The 15675-nt window shown below is 48.2% G+C and overlaps 3 protein-coding genes and 1 long non-coding RNA gene across 6 annotated transcripts; all 4 read left to right on the top strand.

Moving 5' to 3' along the window:
- The first annotated feature begins 446 nt into the window (after positions 1-446).
- LOC120671532 (plasma membrane ATPase 4-like) lies at positions 447-4213 on the top strand. 2 transcript variants are annotated; one of them, XM_039951897.1, is made up of 9 exons: positions 447-494; positions 584-703; positions 836-934; positions 1041-1178; positions 1286-1927; positions 2008-2127; positions 2211-3320; positions 3488-3966; positions 4067-4213. In XM_039951897.1, the coding sequence occupies exons 1-9, from the start codon at positions 453-455 to the stop codon at positions 4161-4163; spliced, it is 2847 nt and encodes a 948-aa protein (XP_039807831.1). In that variant the 5' UTR covers positions 447-452; the 3' UTR covers positions 4164-4213. The 2 variants fall into 2 exon arrangements, with proteins under 2 accessions (XP_039807831.1, XP_039807832.1); XM_039951898.1 differs by lacking the exons at positions 447-494; positions 584-703 and having other exon boundaries at positions 851-946.
- Positions 4214-8143: 3930 nt separating this feature from the next.
- Positions 8144-10040, top strand: LOC120669428. The gene is made up of 4 exons (XM_039949186.1): positions 8144-9252; positions 9325-9581; positions 9661-9922; positions 10003-10040. Exons 1-4 carry the CDS (start codon positions 8571-8573, stop codon positions 10038-10040), a joined length of 1239 nt encoding a protein of 412 aa, XP_039805120.1. The 5' UTR covers positions 8144-8570.
- A 298-nt stretch (positions 10041-10338) lies between these two features.
- LOC120671338 lies at positions 10339-11944 on the top strand. 2 transcript variants are annotated; one of them, XR_005673599.1, is made up of 2 exons: positions 10339-11607; positions 11692-11944. It is a non-coding gene; the product is annotated as an uncharacterized LOC120671338 (long non-coding RNA). The 2 variants fall into 2 exon arrangements; XR_005673598.1 differs by having other exon boundaries at positions 10339-11615.
- Positions 11945-12324: 380 nt separating this feature from the next.
- LOC120671617 lies at positions 12325-14508 on the top strand. The gene is made up of 2 exons (XM_039952007.1): positions 12325-12973; positions 13734-14508. The coding sequence occupies exon 1, from the start codon at positions 12461-12463 to the stop codon at positions 12968-12970; it is 510 nt and encodes a 169-aa protein (XP_039807941.1). The 5' UTR covers positions 12325-12460; the 3' UTR covers positions 12971-12973; positions 13734-14508.
- The last annotated feature ends 1167 nt before the right edge of the window (positions 14509-15675 follow it).

The following is a 15675-nucleotide window of genomic DNA, read 5'->3' as shown; positions in this document are numbered from 1 at the left end:
ACCAAAAACTTATCAGAAACGATAGTTTGTAATGATTATTCTTCTACATCTTGAATAGTATCATTGCACAACAGGATATTAAAAAAGGAAAAAATGCTTTTCCATATAACATTGTTTGCAAAAATTAATATCTATTAATATATATATAAAGAAGAAATAAAGGAAGCGCCTGCCTGCGACTGCGATTCTGGCGGCATGTAAACCAGAGCGGTGACCAGCAGCAGGATCCCCTCTCCCGTAATACCGGGGGCCTTCTCGGAACGGACAGTTGCGACCCCCCTTATTTCTTGCCGCCTTCATCTCACCCCACAACCACTCTTTCACCCTGCACCTTCTCGCGGAGCGAGTCTCCCTAGAGCCTCATCAGCTCGCCGCTGCACCGGCGAGGCCTAGCTCGCTCGCCCGCCCGCCCGCCAGTGTCAGAGATCCACCCCGCGCCTCGCCGCGCGACCATGGCGTCGCTCGAGGACCTCAAGAACGAGAACGTCGACCTCGTCAGTCCCCAGCTCCTCCTCCTCCGTCTCTCCTCCTCCCGCACGCCATCTCTTCGAATGTGTGCCAATCCTGCCGTGTGTGTTTGCAGGAGAGCATCCCGATCCAGGAGGTGTTCGCCGTCCTCAAGTCCTCGCCGCACGGGCTCACCTCCAACGATGGCGCCAGCCGGCTCCAGATCTTCGGCCCCAACAAGCTCGAGGAGAAGAAGGTCCGGTTCCGGTCCCGTCCTCTGTCTGATCGACAACCCGTCGATTTGCAATAGTTGATCCGTGACGATATCCTTCTTCAAATCCCAGATCTCGATCATGAATGATGTGTGGCGTGTGAATTTGATCTGCAGGAGAGCAAGCTTCTCAAGTTCCTGGGGTTCATGTGGAACCCGCTCTCCTGGGTCATGGAGGCCGCCGCCATCATGGCCATCGTCCTCGCCAACGGAGGGGTGCGTACGCGCGCCGCCGCACTCCATCACCTTGGCTGCAGTCTAATAATTCGCGTGCAGTGAATGACGTGTGTGTGTGTGTGTGTGTGTGTGTGTGTGTGTGCAGGGGAGGCCGCCGGACTGGCAGGACTTCGTCGGGATCGTCACGCTGCTCTTCATCAACTCCACCATCAGCTTCATCGAGGAGAACAACGCCGGCAACGCCGCCGCCGCCCTCATGGCCAGCCTCGCGCCCCAGACCAAGGCACGCCCACCCAAGGCCCCGTGATTGAATTGATTGATCCAGTGGGCGTGCGTGCATGCGGTGTGTGGCTACGGGAATACTAATCGTGGATCCGCTGGCGCATGCAGGTGCTGAGGGACGGCAAGTGGTCGGAGCAGGACGCGGCGATCCTGGTGCCCGGCGACATCATCAGCATCAAGCTCGGAGACATCATCCCGGCGGACGCGCGGCTGATGGACGGCGACCCGCTCAAGATCGACCAGTCGGCGCTCACCGGCGAGTCGCTCCCCGTCAACAAGATGCCCGGCGACAGCATCTACTCCGGGTCCACCTGCAAGCAGGGCGAGATCGAGGCCGTCGTCATCGCCACCGGCGTCCACACCTTCTTCGGCAAGGCCGCCCACCTGGTCGACAGCACCAACAACGTCGGCCACTTCCAGAAGGTGCTGACGGCGATCGGCAACTTCTGCATCTGCTCCATCGCGGTCGGGATGCTGATCGAGGTCATCGTCATGTACCCGATCCAGCACCGGCAGTACCGCGACGGCATCGACAACCTGCTCGTGCTGCTCATCGGCGGGATCCCCATCGCCATGCCCACCGTGCTGTCGGTGACCATGGCCATCGGGTCGCACCGGCTCTCCCAGCAGGGCGCCATCACCAAGCGCATGACGGCCATCGAGGAGATGGCCGGCATGGACGTGCTCTGCAGCGACAAGACCGGCACGCTCACCCTCAACAAGCTCACCGTCGACAAGAACATGATCGAGGTTCTTCACATCGATCTGTTTTTTTTCTCTCTTGTGGGTTCGCATCAAACAAATTAAATGTGCCCGTCTTTGGTTTCCAGCCGTTTGTCAAGGATCTGGACAAGGACGCCGTAGTCCTGTACTCCGCTCGAGCTTCGAGAACCGAGAACCAGGACGCCATCGACGCGTCCATCGTCGGCATGCTCGCCGACCCCAGGGAGGTAAGCACTCATAAACCACTGGGGGGTTTTGCTTCAGGCCAGCCATGGCGATTCACACAGAGATCTCACGAGTCATCATGCAGGCCCGTGCCGGCATCCAGGAGGTTCACTTCATGCCGTTCAACCCCGTGGACAAGCGCACGGCCATCACTTACATCGACTCCGACGGGACATGGCACCGCATCAGCAAAGGCGCGCCGGAGCAGATCATCGAGCTGTGCCGGCTCCGGGAGGACCTGAGCCGGCGGGTGCACGCCATCATCGCCAAGTTCGCCGACCGCGGGCTGCGGTCGCTGGCGGTGGCGCGGCAGCGCGTCCCCGAGTGCAGCAAGGACGCGCCGGGCGGCCCGTGGCAGTTCCTGGCCGTGCTCCCGCTCTTCGACCCGCCGCGGCACGACAGCGCCGAGACCATCCGGCGCGCGCTGAACCTGGGCGTGAACGTGAAGATGATCACCGGCGACCAGCTGGCCATCGGCAAGGAGACGGGGCGGCGGCTGGGCATGGGCACCAACATGTACCCGTCCAGCTCCCTGCTCAAGGACGGCGACACGGGCGGGCTCCCCGTGGACGAGCTGATCGAGAAGGCGGACGGGTTCGCCGGCGTGTTCCCGGAGCACAAGTACGAGATCGTGCGGCGGCTGCAGGAGCGGAAGCACATCTGCGGGATGACGGGCGACGGCGTGAACGACGCGCCGGCGCTGAAGAAGGCGGACATCGGGATCGCGGTGGCGGACGCCACGGACGCGGCGCGCGGCGCGTCGGACATCGTGCTCACGGAGCCCGGGCTGAGCGTGATCATCAGCGCCGTGCTCACCAGCCGCGCCATCTTCCAGCGGATGAAGAACTACACCATCTACGCCGTGTCCATCACCATCCGGGTGGTGCTGGGCTTCCTGCTCCTGGCGCTCATCTGGCGCTTCGACTTCGCGCCCTTCATGGTGCTCATCATCGCCGTGCTCAACGACGGCACCATCATGACCATCTCCAAGGACCGCGTCAAGCCGTCCCCGATGCCCGACGCCTGGCGCCTGCAGGAGATCTTCGCCACCGGCGTCGTGCTCGGCACCTACCTGGCCCTCGCCACCGTGCTCTTCTTCTGGGCCGTCCGCGACACCACCTTCTTCACGGACACGTTCGGGGTGCGGCACATCGGCGACAGCACGGAGGAGCTGATGGCGGCGGTGTACCTCCAGGTAGGGGTGGCAACAGATCATGATCCTAGCTGTCTCTTTCTTCATGGTCCTTATACATTTTTATCTCAAAATTAAATATGATTAAAATTCGGCTATTTTAAGGTGCGGTCTTACATTATTATTTAAGTTAAATTTCAAAACCATTTACCACGTATTCCTACCTCCAGGTGAGCATCATCAGCCAGGCGCTCATCTTCGTGACGCGCGCCCGGAGCTGGTTCTTCGTGGAGCGGCCGGGGCTGCTGCTGGTGGCCGCCTTCCTGGCGGCGCAGCTGGTGGCGACGCTGATCGCCGTGTACGCCGACTGGCCGTTCGCGCGGATCAAGGGCGTGGGCTGGGGCTGGGGCGCCGTCATCTGGCTCTTCACCATCGTCACCTTCTTCCCGCTGGACGTCTTCAAGTTCGCCATCCGCTACTTCCTCAGCGGCAAGCAGTGGAACAACGTCTTCGACAACAAGACGGCCTTCACCAACGAGCTCGACTACGGCAAGAGCAAGCGGGAGGCGCAGTGGGCCATCGCGCAGCGCTCGCTGCACGGCCTGCAGCAGCCCGAGGCGTCGGGCCTCTTCAACACCGACAACACCAACGACTTCATCGAGCTCTCCGAGATCGCCGAGCAGGCCAAGCGCCGCGCCGAGATCGCCAGGTACATCATCCTGTCTAGCGGTGAAGCTAGCTAGCCCCGGCCATGGCCATGGCCATGAATCAACAAGATCCATCCTGATGATCGATGCTTGTTCGTGCAGGCTACGGGAGCTGCACACGCTAAAAGGCCACGTGGAGTCTGTGGTGAAGCTCAAGGGGCTGGACATCGACACCATCCAACATAACTACACCGTCTGATCAATGTCTGATCTCCAACATGGTATGCACTATGCAGTGAGACATCGATGCAGAGAACGAAGCAGCAGCAGCAGGAGCAGCAGCAGCTCATGCCATCGATCTGGAGCAACTACTGTAGGATTCAGGGTTTTTTTTTCTCTCCTTTGTTTTACGTTTCAGCAGCGTAATGGATCGAATCGGTAGGCCAGCAGACAAATAATTCGAGGAAACTGTAGGATTTTATCGAAGGATAATTAATAGGGTATGTTTGCTGCAGATCTAGAGCAGAATAATTTGAAGGTTACTGCTAATGCGTCATGCATCTCTTTTGATGAACTATTCAGGCCGATGGTAAATTGTGTGTGTTTGGTTTCCTCGATCTTTGCTAGGGGGGCTTTGTTAATATTTCTTTCTTTGTGTTTAGGCAGCTGTAGTTTTTTCTAGGCATTCAATTACAAGATTTTTCAGGATGCATACGGATTCCATTTCTGCTTGTTCATTCGTGCGCAAGTTCATTTTTGTATGTTATTAAATATATATTGTCAATTAAATATATATTGTCAATTACCGTGAGGGGGCTAAATTATCCATGATGGAAAACAAATCCTAGAAATGTATGATTGCTGATACAAAAGGAGAATGCTTAAATGTGATACCAAATTTTGGAACGTTATAAATTTAATAAGTAAATAAGCTGCATTTTTGCAATTTGTAGATACAACTTTTTAAAAGAGTTGGCTGCCTGTATAGTAAATATGGATGTGATTCTGAAACTAGCGGCATAATTGCACTGTTTTATTGTGATATCAAATTGAATTAATTGTGATATCGGATCAGAATGGCATGGCTTAATCGGTACTTCTGCAATTACGCAATTGTAGATACAACAATTTATTTTTAAAAATATTCACTTCATGTTTTATGGATGCATTTACAAAATGAAAAAGTCTATTTTTCAATCCTGAACTATCACGATCGTCCGATTTTGAACCTGAAAAATACAAAACCGGACATCTTACACTAGTGAACTGACAAAATTGTGCAAAAGGGTTCCATCCGGAACCAAGCAATGGTCTTTCAAATGACCTACAAGTTCTAGAAGCGACACTATCTTGATTCCACCATAATAGTGCAGTTTCTTCCCCGCATTTATGAACTTCCCGTTGAAATAAAACCTAATAGGGAGAGTTCCCAACACATCCATATCGCCGATGTGCACAAGACAAGCCAAAACTTATGAAAACCTAACCTAAGCCTAGAATGCCTAACTTGTACGACTCTAGTCTCTAAGATCTAGATCATCTACTTCACTGGATCCAATTTACACGCCGGTTTGGTGCAGCCGTCGGATCTTGGGCAGCTGACCTACCAGTCGTGGAATCGATGAAGTGCTGCTTCACCGCCGTAGTCGCCGCCTTGCGGGGCTAGGGTTCTTGGGCTAGTGGGGAATTTCGGAGTGGGAGAGAGGGGGAGGGGGAGCGAGTGGGAGGTTTCCTTTCAAGGTACATGTAGGTGTCGACTGGTCATGTACCGCCGCATTGGATGAGTGATGTGGTCCAAAACCGAGGTGGCTTTGGCTTGAGGGGTAATTTGCACGATTTCGTTAGTTTGCTGGTGTAGGATGTCTGTTTTCATAGTTTCAAGTTTAAAATATGACGATCATGATAGTTCAGATTGAAAAACAGATATTTCCCTTTCCAAAACTAGCCTTGTAATTGCAAGGTTCCGTAAAAAAATTGTAATACACAGCAAACTCAAAAGGGAAATGATGAGAAAAGGGCAAGGTCTGTTGTGGAGGTCCACTTTGCAGCCTTTTGGGTTTTGGCCCATGATATGGGACTCGGGCAATGTTGTTTTCATCCTTGTACGATCTTTTGGACCCTAAAGTTTACTATAGATAAGGTTGAGAGTTTAGACATCGCTGTGTTCGTTTGGCTGTGGCTGATGGCTGGTGTTGATTTGTTATGAGAGAACAGTACTGCTGACTGGCAGGTAGTTAGTGGCTGGTGCTGATTTAGTATGAGAGAATAGTACTGCTGGCTGGTTGGCTGGCAAACCAAGCGAACACAACGATAAAATGATTGTTGTAACTAGAGCATACTCGGTATATTATATGCTGCCTTTTTTTAGGGGGGAATGACGACTTCACAACAATCGAGTAAAAACTATGCTGGCATCTGTCGATTTTTAGACCAATAGGATGAAGGCACGTAGCCTTGCTGGTTGAAAAAAAAGTGAGTGATGAGGATAAAAAATCAATCAATTTGGCAATTTGCTCATGAAACTGGCCAGGGAAAAAAATCGAGTGGCAGGTGTTCGCTGTGGTTAAGGAAGAAGTGCTGCTGCGAGTTGGAGCTTGTGGCCGGCCTGAGCTTGTTTTGGTTTCCATTGAGTAGCATTTCTGCTTGCCGTTGTACGAGTTTTTTTTATTTTTTGTCTTTATGTAACCACAACTCTGTAATTCCTAGCTTGCTTGCTTGCTTTTTAAATGCAATGCAGTGCTCCTGCTTAATCTTCAAAAAAAAAAATCGAGTGGGCTCTTCGTGGGGCACATGGTCGAGTAGACATCATGTCTCTCATCTCTGCTCGGTGCCTCGGTCTAGTGCAGCAAGCCTGTCCACACACAACTACACAAGGAGCTGACCAATGGGAAACATAATTAGATAACTTGCTTAATTGCTCCCTTGTATCATTGTTTTTGTCCCCTGGTCATCATTCGTTGCTCCTGCTCTCATGCAAAGCTAAATGTAGAAACTTAATAAATTTCACATTTTTACAATCCGCATAAAGTTGTCTCTCTCAACGAACGTATCATTTATGTATTACATAAAGCACAATGCTAATTTACCTGTGACATCGCCCTCGGAAAATAATTATATGTGACATTAGTTAAGGGTTTCCACCGATTCACCAGTTTCTGCGCTGCACCCGAGAGCCTTCTCCACCGAGCCCCTCAGTGGTTCAGGCCCATGAGAAAACCCAAGTAGAGCATGAGAGAGATGCTTTGCCTGTGGCGGACTCTCAGGAATTCAAATTCAGGTAGGCCCAGCCCGTTTTGATTATAGGATAATACTTTTCAAAAAAAAAATTATAGGATAATCAGCCCACTCTGTGAAATCCTAGGCCCCCATCAGTTTTTTTTAACTCCTGTCACATCAAAAAAAAATCTTACCATTTAAAAATATCAAATAAAATTTATTTATATAATTTTTTTTGACAGATAAATGCTAATTTCGAGACGAATCTAATGAACCTAATTAATTCATAATTTGCTATAGTGATGCTACCGTAACCGTCCGCTAATTACGGATTAATATATCTCATTAGATTCGTCTCGAAATTTAGCTTCAAAGCTCTGCAGTTAGTTTTATAATCAGATTTTATTTAATATTAATAAATATTAAAATTCTCTTAAATATGACATAGTTTAAAGTTGAGCCTCTCAACCAAACAACCCCCTAGGAGGAGAAAGAAAAGAGAAACCACGACTTCTTCTATTACGCCGCCGCCGCCGCCGCCGCCGCGCCGATGACTCAAGAGCAAGGAAAAAAATTTCGACCGGTAAATCCGGTTTACCGGAAAATTTACCGTTACCGGTAGTGTCCGAGAAATGGATTTCGGTGATATTTCGCATTTACCGTTTTCAAATTTGAAAATTTGAAAAATAATTATATAAAATAGGGTAAAAATCTGATAAAAAACTAGACATTTTTATGAGCATTTTGGACTAATATTTTTTGTTGAAATGTAACCTCATATGTTGTGTAAAAAAAAAGAAAATGAGCTTTTACTGTTGAACCACTCACCTTATCCATTCGCACGCCCCGAGCAGCCGTCCACCCTCCCCATTTCTCCTCCTCCAGTCCTCCCACACCCGAGCTGCTCCCTCCTTGGCTCCCGGCGATTTCCGACCGGATCCCACCGGTTTCCGCGCTCGTGGAGGCGGTTTCCGACCGGCAAGAAGAGGTTTCCGGGCGGGCACGGGCGCCGGTGCCGCTGCCGGCCGCTCCCGTCATTTCCCGAGCGGAAATCGGGGTGTTTCGGCCGGATTTCGTCGCCGGTCGCGCGTAGCTTCCGCTTGCTCCGGGTTTTGCGGTTTTCGGAAGTTCCGGCCGGTAAATCTTTGATTCCGACCGGTTTTTCTCCCTACCGACCGGATCCGGCTGCTGTGGGTAAGGTTTTTTTTTGTTTGAATTTTTTTATGGTAGCAAGTAGTGTAATATAAGTATTAGTAGAAGTATACAATGTTTTTATGGATTAGAAAACGAGAATGTGCATGTATTTGTTATTCATGTTTTGTTATGTATGTGTATGAGTACAAATGTGAAAATTAATATGCATGTGTTATGACAAATTGAGAATGTGCATGTTTTTTTGGTATGTGAATATGCATGTGCATGTGTATGAATGTTGCACCGTTGCAGGTAAATGGTTGACCCTGTTTGGGAGCATGGAGAAAAAAGGGGATCGGGTTTCAAGTGCAAGTATTGTGGCACATCAAAGAGCGGTGGAGGGGCAACACGGTTCAAGGACCACTTGGCACATAGAGGTCATGATGTTATTGATTGCCCTTCGGTTCCCCCCGCGGTGAAGAACTTTTTCATTAGTGAGTTGGACAAGATAAAGGCGAAGAAGTATGAAAGACAGCAAGATAGACGTAGGAGAGATGCTGCAGCTCGAAGTACTCAATATGTTGACTTTGAAGGTGAGGAAGAAGAAGAAGAAGAGCAGGATGATGAGTTGCAGCAAGCTTTGAGACATTCACGGGAAGAGTATGAGTTTAGGCAAAGGGCTGGTCCAAGGTATGAGAGGGGTGGTGGTTCTGGATCAGGCCAGGCACGGGATCCAGGTGGTGGCTCTAGACCAATTGGGAGGATGTTTTCTAGGAGTCGGTCACATATCCCCGAGCGGGCAATGGACTATAACCTTGCTACTGCTTCCGGACCGAGGCAGCAGAGGATTGATACGGGGCCTTGGACGTCTAAGGGGAGGACTGCGAGAGAGTTGCTGGGTAGGGCGTGGTCAAAGGCTTGCCACTCCGTTGGTATTCCTGGACGGAAGGTAGATGACCCTTACTTTAGGGCGGCCATCATAGAGACACAGAAACAAGGTAAATAATCATTTATTATTGCATGCCAATTTGTATTGTACATCCCGGATCATATGTGATTATTGCATGCAGGTACTGGGGTCACGATCCCAACTGGGAGGGACATTGATGGAAAATATCTTTCAGAGAACGTGGAGGAGATAAAGAAGGAGATCAACAAGTGGAAGCAAGAGTTCCCTGAGTATGGTGCCACTATCATATGTGATTCATGGACCGGTATTTCTCGCAATAGCGTAATCAACTTCTTGGTATATTGCAATGGAATGATGTACTTCTGGAAGTCTATTGATGTAACTGGAAAAATACAAGATCATCATCTCATACTTAAGGTAATCATTTGTATTTTTCTAATGGATCATGACATTTGTAAGAATTTGTAGTTTTCTAATGGATTTCAACAACTTGCAGGAGATAACAATTGTTCTGAACGATATAGGGCCAGAAGATGTGATTCAGATAGTCACTGATAATGGCAGCAACTTTAAGAAGGCTTGCAAGCTGTTGGCAGAGGAGTACCCTCACATTGTGTGGCAGCCATGCCTTGCCCACACGATCAACCTCATTCTTAAAGATATTGGAAAGTGGGATGATCACAAGGCCATGATTCAGAGTGCCCAATATATTTGTCAATGGTTATACAATTCTAATAGTGTGCACTCCATGTTTAAGAGTGCCACTAGTGGGGAGCTAGTTAAATGGAATGCAACAAGATTTGGCACTAACTATATGTTTCTGGAGAGTTTTATGAAGAAGAAAGATCAATTTATGATATGGATGATGTCAACTGAATATAGATCATCACGCCACTACAAGACTGAAGCAGGCAAGTATGCATTCGAATGCATGACCTCTGTTCAGTGGTGGGCAAACATGCAGTATGTTATTAATGATGTGGAGCCTCTCTATTCTTTTTTGCGATTTGTTGATCAAGACAAGACTCCAACTTTGGGTGAAGTTCTTATGGAGTACGGCAGCCTCAAGCGTACATATCATACCCGGTTCCATTCAAATATGGCAAGGTGTGACAGGATCATGGAAATTGTTGACAGAAGGTTGGCTAGTGTGTTCGAAGGTATGTATGCGCACACTGCTTGTGCCGTACACCCATATGCTTGTTATGCGTTTGGAATATCAGAAAATGTCTTTGGAGACCTTCGGAAAGGGCTGGAGAAACTTTTTGACATCGACAGAGCAGCACGTGCACTACAAGAGTATGAGCTCTTTCGTCGAAAACTTGGAGAATTCTCATCTGACCTTGCTGCGAGGATGGCAAAAGATAGAGGCACTTCTCCAGCTAGTTGGTGGGCTATGTTTGGTTCAGAAACACCACATCTTCAGATAGCAGCTAAGCGACTACTCTCTCAATGCGCATCATCAAGTGGATGTGAAAGGAATTGGAGTTCCTTTGCCTTTATTCACACAAAGCTTCGCAACAGGTTAAGCAGCATGAAGCTCCATAATTTGGTATATGTGCACTACAACCTTCGGCTTCGTATTCAGCGTGCAACAGCTACAGTTGAGGCAAGTGATTTCGATCCTGCTACTAGCTTCATGGATCTCTCATTGTATCGGCAGACCAGGCCAATTGAAGAATGGATGCAGCATGGTAGATCAAATAGAGCACCAACCTTAGATGAAGATTCTGATTTTGCCGACCCTCCTGTGCCTGCTCAGATCTTGACTGACCTCGCACGTAGGGTGGGTGAGCCAGTAAATGTTGATGATTGGGCCAGAGAGAATATTGGTGACACCCACCTAGGAAAAAGAAAGACCAAAATTCCTCCAAATCAGTCTAAACAAAAAAAAACAAAGAAAGGGTGACGTTGAGGAGGAAAGCATTGGCACTGACGATACCACACCAGAGCCTAGTGATGATGGACATGGTGGTAGTGGTGGTGATGATGATGACGACGACGACGATGACGATGATGGTGATGGCAATGAGGGTGGTGATGACAATGACGATGATGATGGGGATGATCGTGGTGGTGCTTCTACTAGTGGTGCTCCAACTGGTGCTATGAGATTTACGGGAGAGACTGCCTTCACCCATGCCACACAAGATCAAGATCATGGAGCACCCAGCTCTCAACGTCGCACAAGAAGCAATACTCGTCCATTAGGCCCGTACGACGGTGAGGATGATGGTAGCTCTACCTCTGTCAGTTCCACCTACAGCTACCCGTCGGCACCCTCCTTTGTGTGGCCACCACAACCACATCCGATGGCTGTCCCTCCGCGTCCTCTATATGGATATCCCCATATGTACTATCAAGGATATCTCCCATATGGAAATCCTCACATGTACTATCAGGAATATCCCCCAGAGCAAGATCCCTCCGAATGAGTACCTAAGTATGTAGGTAACACATCTTATTTTCTCACTTGCATTCATTTCTTTTACATCTTCTCACCCATTTTATTTATTCCTTTTTATAGGATTCGACGTTACAATGGGAGTCATCAACAATTTCCGGTCGGTCGTAAGGTTTTCCTATGGGAAAACACCGAAATAAAAATTTTAGAGTATATTATGTGTTAACTATTTGAGACTTGTATTATTTGAACCTATATTTTATTTGAACCTATAAATTGTGTTAACAAGTTGAACCTATATTTTATTGCATTTGGATTGTGGTTTGTATTGATATACATATGTTTTACGTCAATTCTATTAATATTTGCTTTGTAAGAAAATCATTATGCATATTGAACTATTATATATAAGAATTAGATATAATTCTCTGAAAATATTACACTTCTCTTAACACAATTTGTTGTTTTCTACCGTGGTCAACATTTTTCGGTAATTATGCAGGCTATTCCACCGAAATTACAACGGAAACCGGTCGAAAAATACGAAATTCGGTGGTTTCAAATTTAAATTGGTTTACCGACCGGTAAATCCGGTAAACCACCGGTTTTCGGTAATTTTCCGTTACCGGTGCGGTCCGGTAAATGACTTACCGCCGGTAAGTTTTTCCTTGCTCAAGAGCACCCCTCGCCGGCGTCCTCCGACACTACAGTATCCTCCGACTCCGCTCCCGAATCCGATGCCTCCACATCATCCTCGCCGCTCTCGTCCGGCTCCTCCGGATCCGAACCCGCCGTTCCCAAGAAGCCCCGCCCCCCCGTGCGCTCGTGGCCAGCCTCCGACGAGATCGCGCTCCTCGAGGCCGTCGCGGCGCACCGCGAGAAGCACGGGCGGATGCCGTCGCCCAGCGACATCGCCGCCGCGCTGCAAGGCCGCCTCCGCGCGGAGGACCGCCTCGGCGCCGAGCAGGTCGCCCGGCGGCTGCGCGCGCTCCGCGGCCGGTACGACTCGGCCGCCGCCCGCCTCTCCCGCGGCACCATCCCGGTGAAGGAAGACGACGTCACGATCTACAGGCTCTCCAAGCTAATCTGGGCGGGCACGCGCAAGGGGAAGAGGAGAAAGAAGGCCCGTGCGGCCGACGCGCGCGCGGACCCGAGGGAGTTCGCCGAGCTGTCCGGGCTGTACCCTTGCCTCTCCGCGGAGGTGGAGGCGATTGACAAGGGGTGCGGCGCTGCGGCGGCCGCCGGGGTGCTGAAGAGGGCGTTTGGGCGCATCGGGGACGACACTGCGGCGCGGCTGGAGGCGAGGGTGAAGATGCAGCGGGTGGCGGAGGCCAGGGCGAGCGCGGAGCTTGACCAGCTGAGGAGGAATGTCGCCGGGGCTCTTCTGCGTCTGAGCAAGTGAATGGTGATTTCTTCACCTTCTTTCTGTTGGCACATGAATCGCTGTAGGAAGACTTAGTAAGCTTGGCTCTTGATAAATGTAGATTGAAATGCCATCAGATTTTTTGTGGCGAAGGTCAAGGGCAATACCAAAAGTATCAGAAATGTGATGTCGCAAATTGTAGCTCCGATCTTAGTAGAGTAGAGTTTAGTTTGTTTTGCACCTTACCATTGCCTGAGCTGAGAATCAGTTGTCTGCAGGAAATTAATTTTCCTACAGCATCAAAATTCGAAATACAACGCTAATGTTTCAAGATCTATCCTTTTAGAGCAAGTATAGTAATGCCTAGTCAGCCAGCGGAAGAGCGCTCCACGTCAACAGAATCTGGTGAAGCACCGGGCTGACATAGGAACCAAGTAAAAAACCAGCTTTTAGCCCTCAGCCAACAGTCATACAAACATTAATTATTTACATCTTTAATCCAACCATTCTAATAGTCAACCTAGCAGCTAAGTCATTATATAAACAGGGCAACAGGCTATATTTTCAACTTCATATGACATGGCAATAGCATTTAGCCTTCAGCTGGCTAAATCATTAGCCATGCTCTTATTCTCACTCTGCAATCTGCCTCAACCATCTATACTTATTCTGTTAAGCATATATCATCTTATGGATTGTAGTTTCAAGCTGCTAATGCGCGACACCTCCTTTAAAATTATAAGCATGACACGCACCTTGTGGCCAAAACATTTCACAAGCCCTATTTGTGCTGATATTTCAGGCCTGGTGTTGCATTTTGCATCAATCAATTTTGATTATCATTTAGCATTAGGGGCAGTGTTTGGGAGGGTTTCTGCTCCCAAATTATCATCCAGAGCAGCTGGAGTGCATCCAACTGCCCTCAGCTCTGAAGAAACAGTATGAAAGCAGAATGGTCCAGAGCCACAAATTAACTGGAGAAGTGGAGCAGGCTGCCTTATCTGTATTCCATGTTCTGTATGCGTCTGTTCAAGATGTTCCTATGCCCTATTCCACCATCTCGTCAAGGTAATGCCACATATGACATCATATATTGAGATGTTCTTGAGTGTTTGGTTGTATGGTACTATGGCAGTGTGTAGGTACTGAAATGGATTCTGGTATTTGTGATGAATGTAGTGTACTGACTGCTTTTGCACTAGTAGACTCTCCAGGGCCCAGGCCTCCACACATATTTTGTGATGGGAGATTGGACCGTTGGATTCAGTGAACTTCAATACATTTTTTGCATTGCATGGATGCGTTAAAAATTAGTTATATGTTATTGAAGAGTGAGATTAAAATTTGATATGTGATCTTTCAATAGGACATTTTTGCAGGCATGCAGGAAAATGTTGTAGGGATTTTTTTTTTCGTTCTCCCCTGTAACCTTGTTTGACCTTTTGGCTACTCCATTAGTCTCTTCAGAGACATCTGATCGTTGAGGCAAGTATACTTTTGATGTGGTTAAGAGTACCAGTCAACGTTTGCAATTCAGCGAATTATTGAAATGGAATAATGACAAAGTTCTTTTTTCAGTCTGCATTTGGGCGCAATAAGTGGTGTGTTGGCGCTTTTATCATATTTGCTTTTATCAATAAGCGCAGTTGGGCGCAATAAGGATTGGGCCGTGAAGGGTTACAGACTAAATAACTGGCCTAATCTATTTCTTTTTTGATAAAGAAACGAGATTCTCCCTAAAAAAAAGAAACGAGATTTTTGGCTCTCCATGATAGCATTTTGTTATTGATGTGGTGTCAAAGGTTACCTGAGGATTAGGCGAAGTGCAAAGATATGGAAAGGATAAGTTAATATGAATTAGTCTTTTGATAAGGAAATCATGGTGAGATGTGCCGCTGAAAAAGTAAGTGCGTGTACAAACGGGTACTGTTTACAACTATATGCACATGTCGAGGTATGGTTTCTTTTGTGAACTCCTCCAAATAAGACCACAAACAGGATCGTGGTGCTTTGATAAGTTTGCTTCATTTTCAGCCCCTTGAGTTATCATTTGGTGTTTGTGTGATGCTTTTCTGCCATCGATGCTGTGATGGACTCATACATGATACAAACTTTATGTAGTACTGTTGTATACCCCCAAGGCTTTAAAATCCTTTGTAGTTCTTCAAATTCTTCAAGTGTTGGACCTGCATTGGCTGGATATGTTACAACCTATGTAGCCTCCTCTGGATATGTTCCAACTTTTGAAAGTCAATACCAGAACCAAATGTCAGGACTACCGGGGAGAATTACACCGACGCTAGGTTTCAGTGAGCAGGTGGCACCATTCAACTTAGGAAGCTTTGTGATGCCGATTGGTAGTTCTGCTCTGGATAGTTCTTCAAGTATTGGACCTGCATTGGCTGACCTTCAGATAGGAAATTCTGTCACGCCAACCCAGATGCCGAGTGGTGGGGCTGCAATTGGAAACCTCCCTGGAGGTGGCACTACTGCTGATCAGCAAGCTGTTGGTGATCAAGTGAATAACAGCACAATGTACTCCCTGAGAGAACCAGCGAGGTGCATGATGTGGCGATTGATGATGTGAATGTCTTTTTAGTAGACTGGATTAATCAAGTAAGACCTTTCTCCTTCCTCTCCTATCTACTTATCTCATAATAGAATTTACATGTGAAATTGATGAATGCATGAATAAGGTTTATTTAACTCTGCGGGTTCAGTACCTCGTAGGACATGATCTTTGG

This window comes from Panicum virgatum, chromosome 4N (assembly GCF_016808335.1).
Source record: "Panicum virgatum strain AP13 chromosome 4N, P.virgatum_v5, whole genome shotgun sequence".
Taxonomy (NCBI): domain Eukaryota; kingdom Viridiplantae; phylum Streptophyta; class Magnoliopsida; order Poales; family Poaceae; genus Panicum; species Panicum virgatum.
The sequence above is the reverse complement of the archived record's forward strand: the minus strand, read 5'-3'. Positions and strand labels throughout refer to the sequence as shown.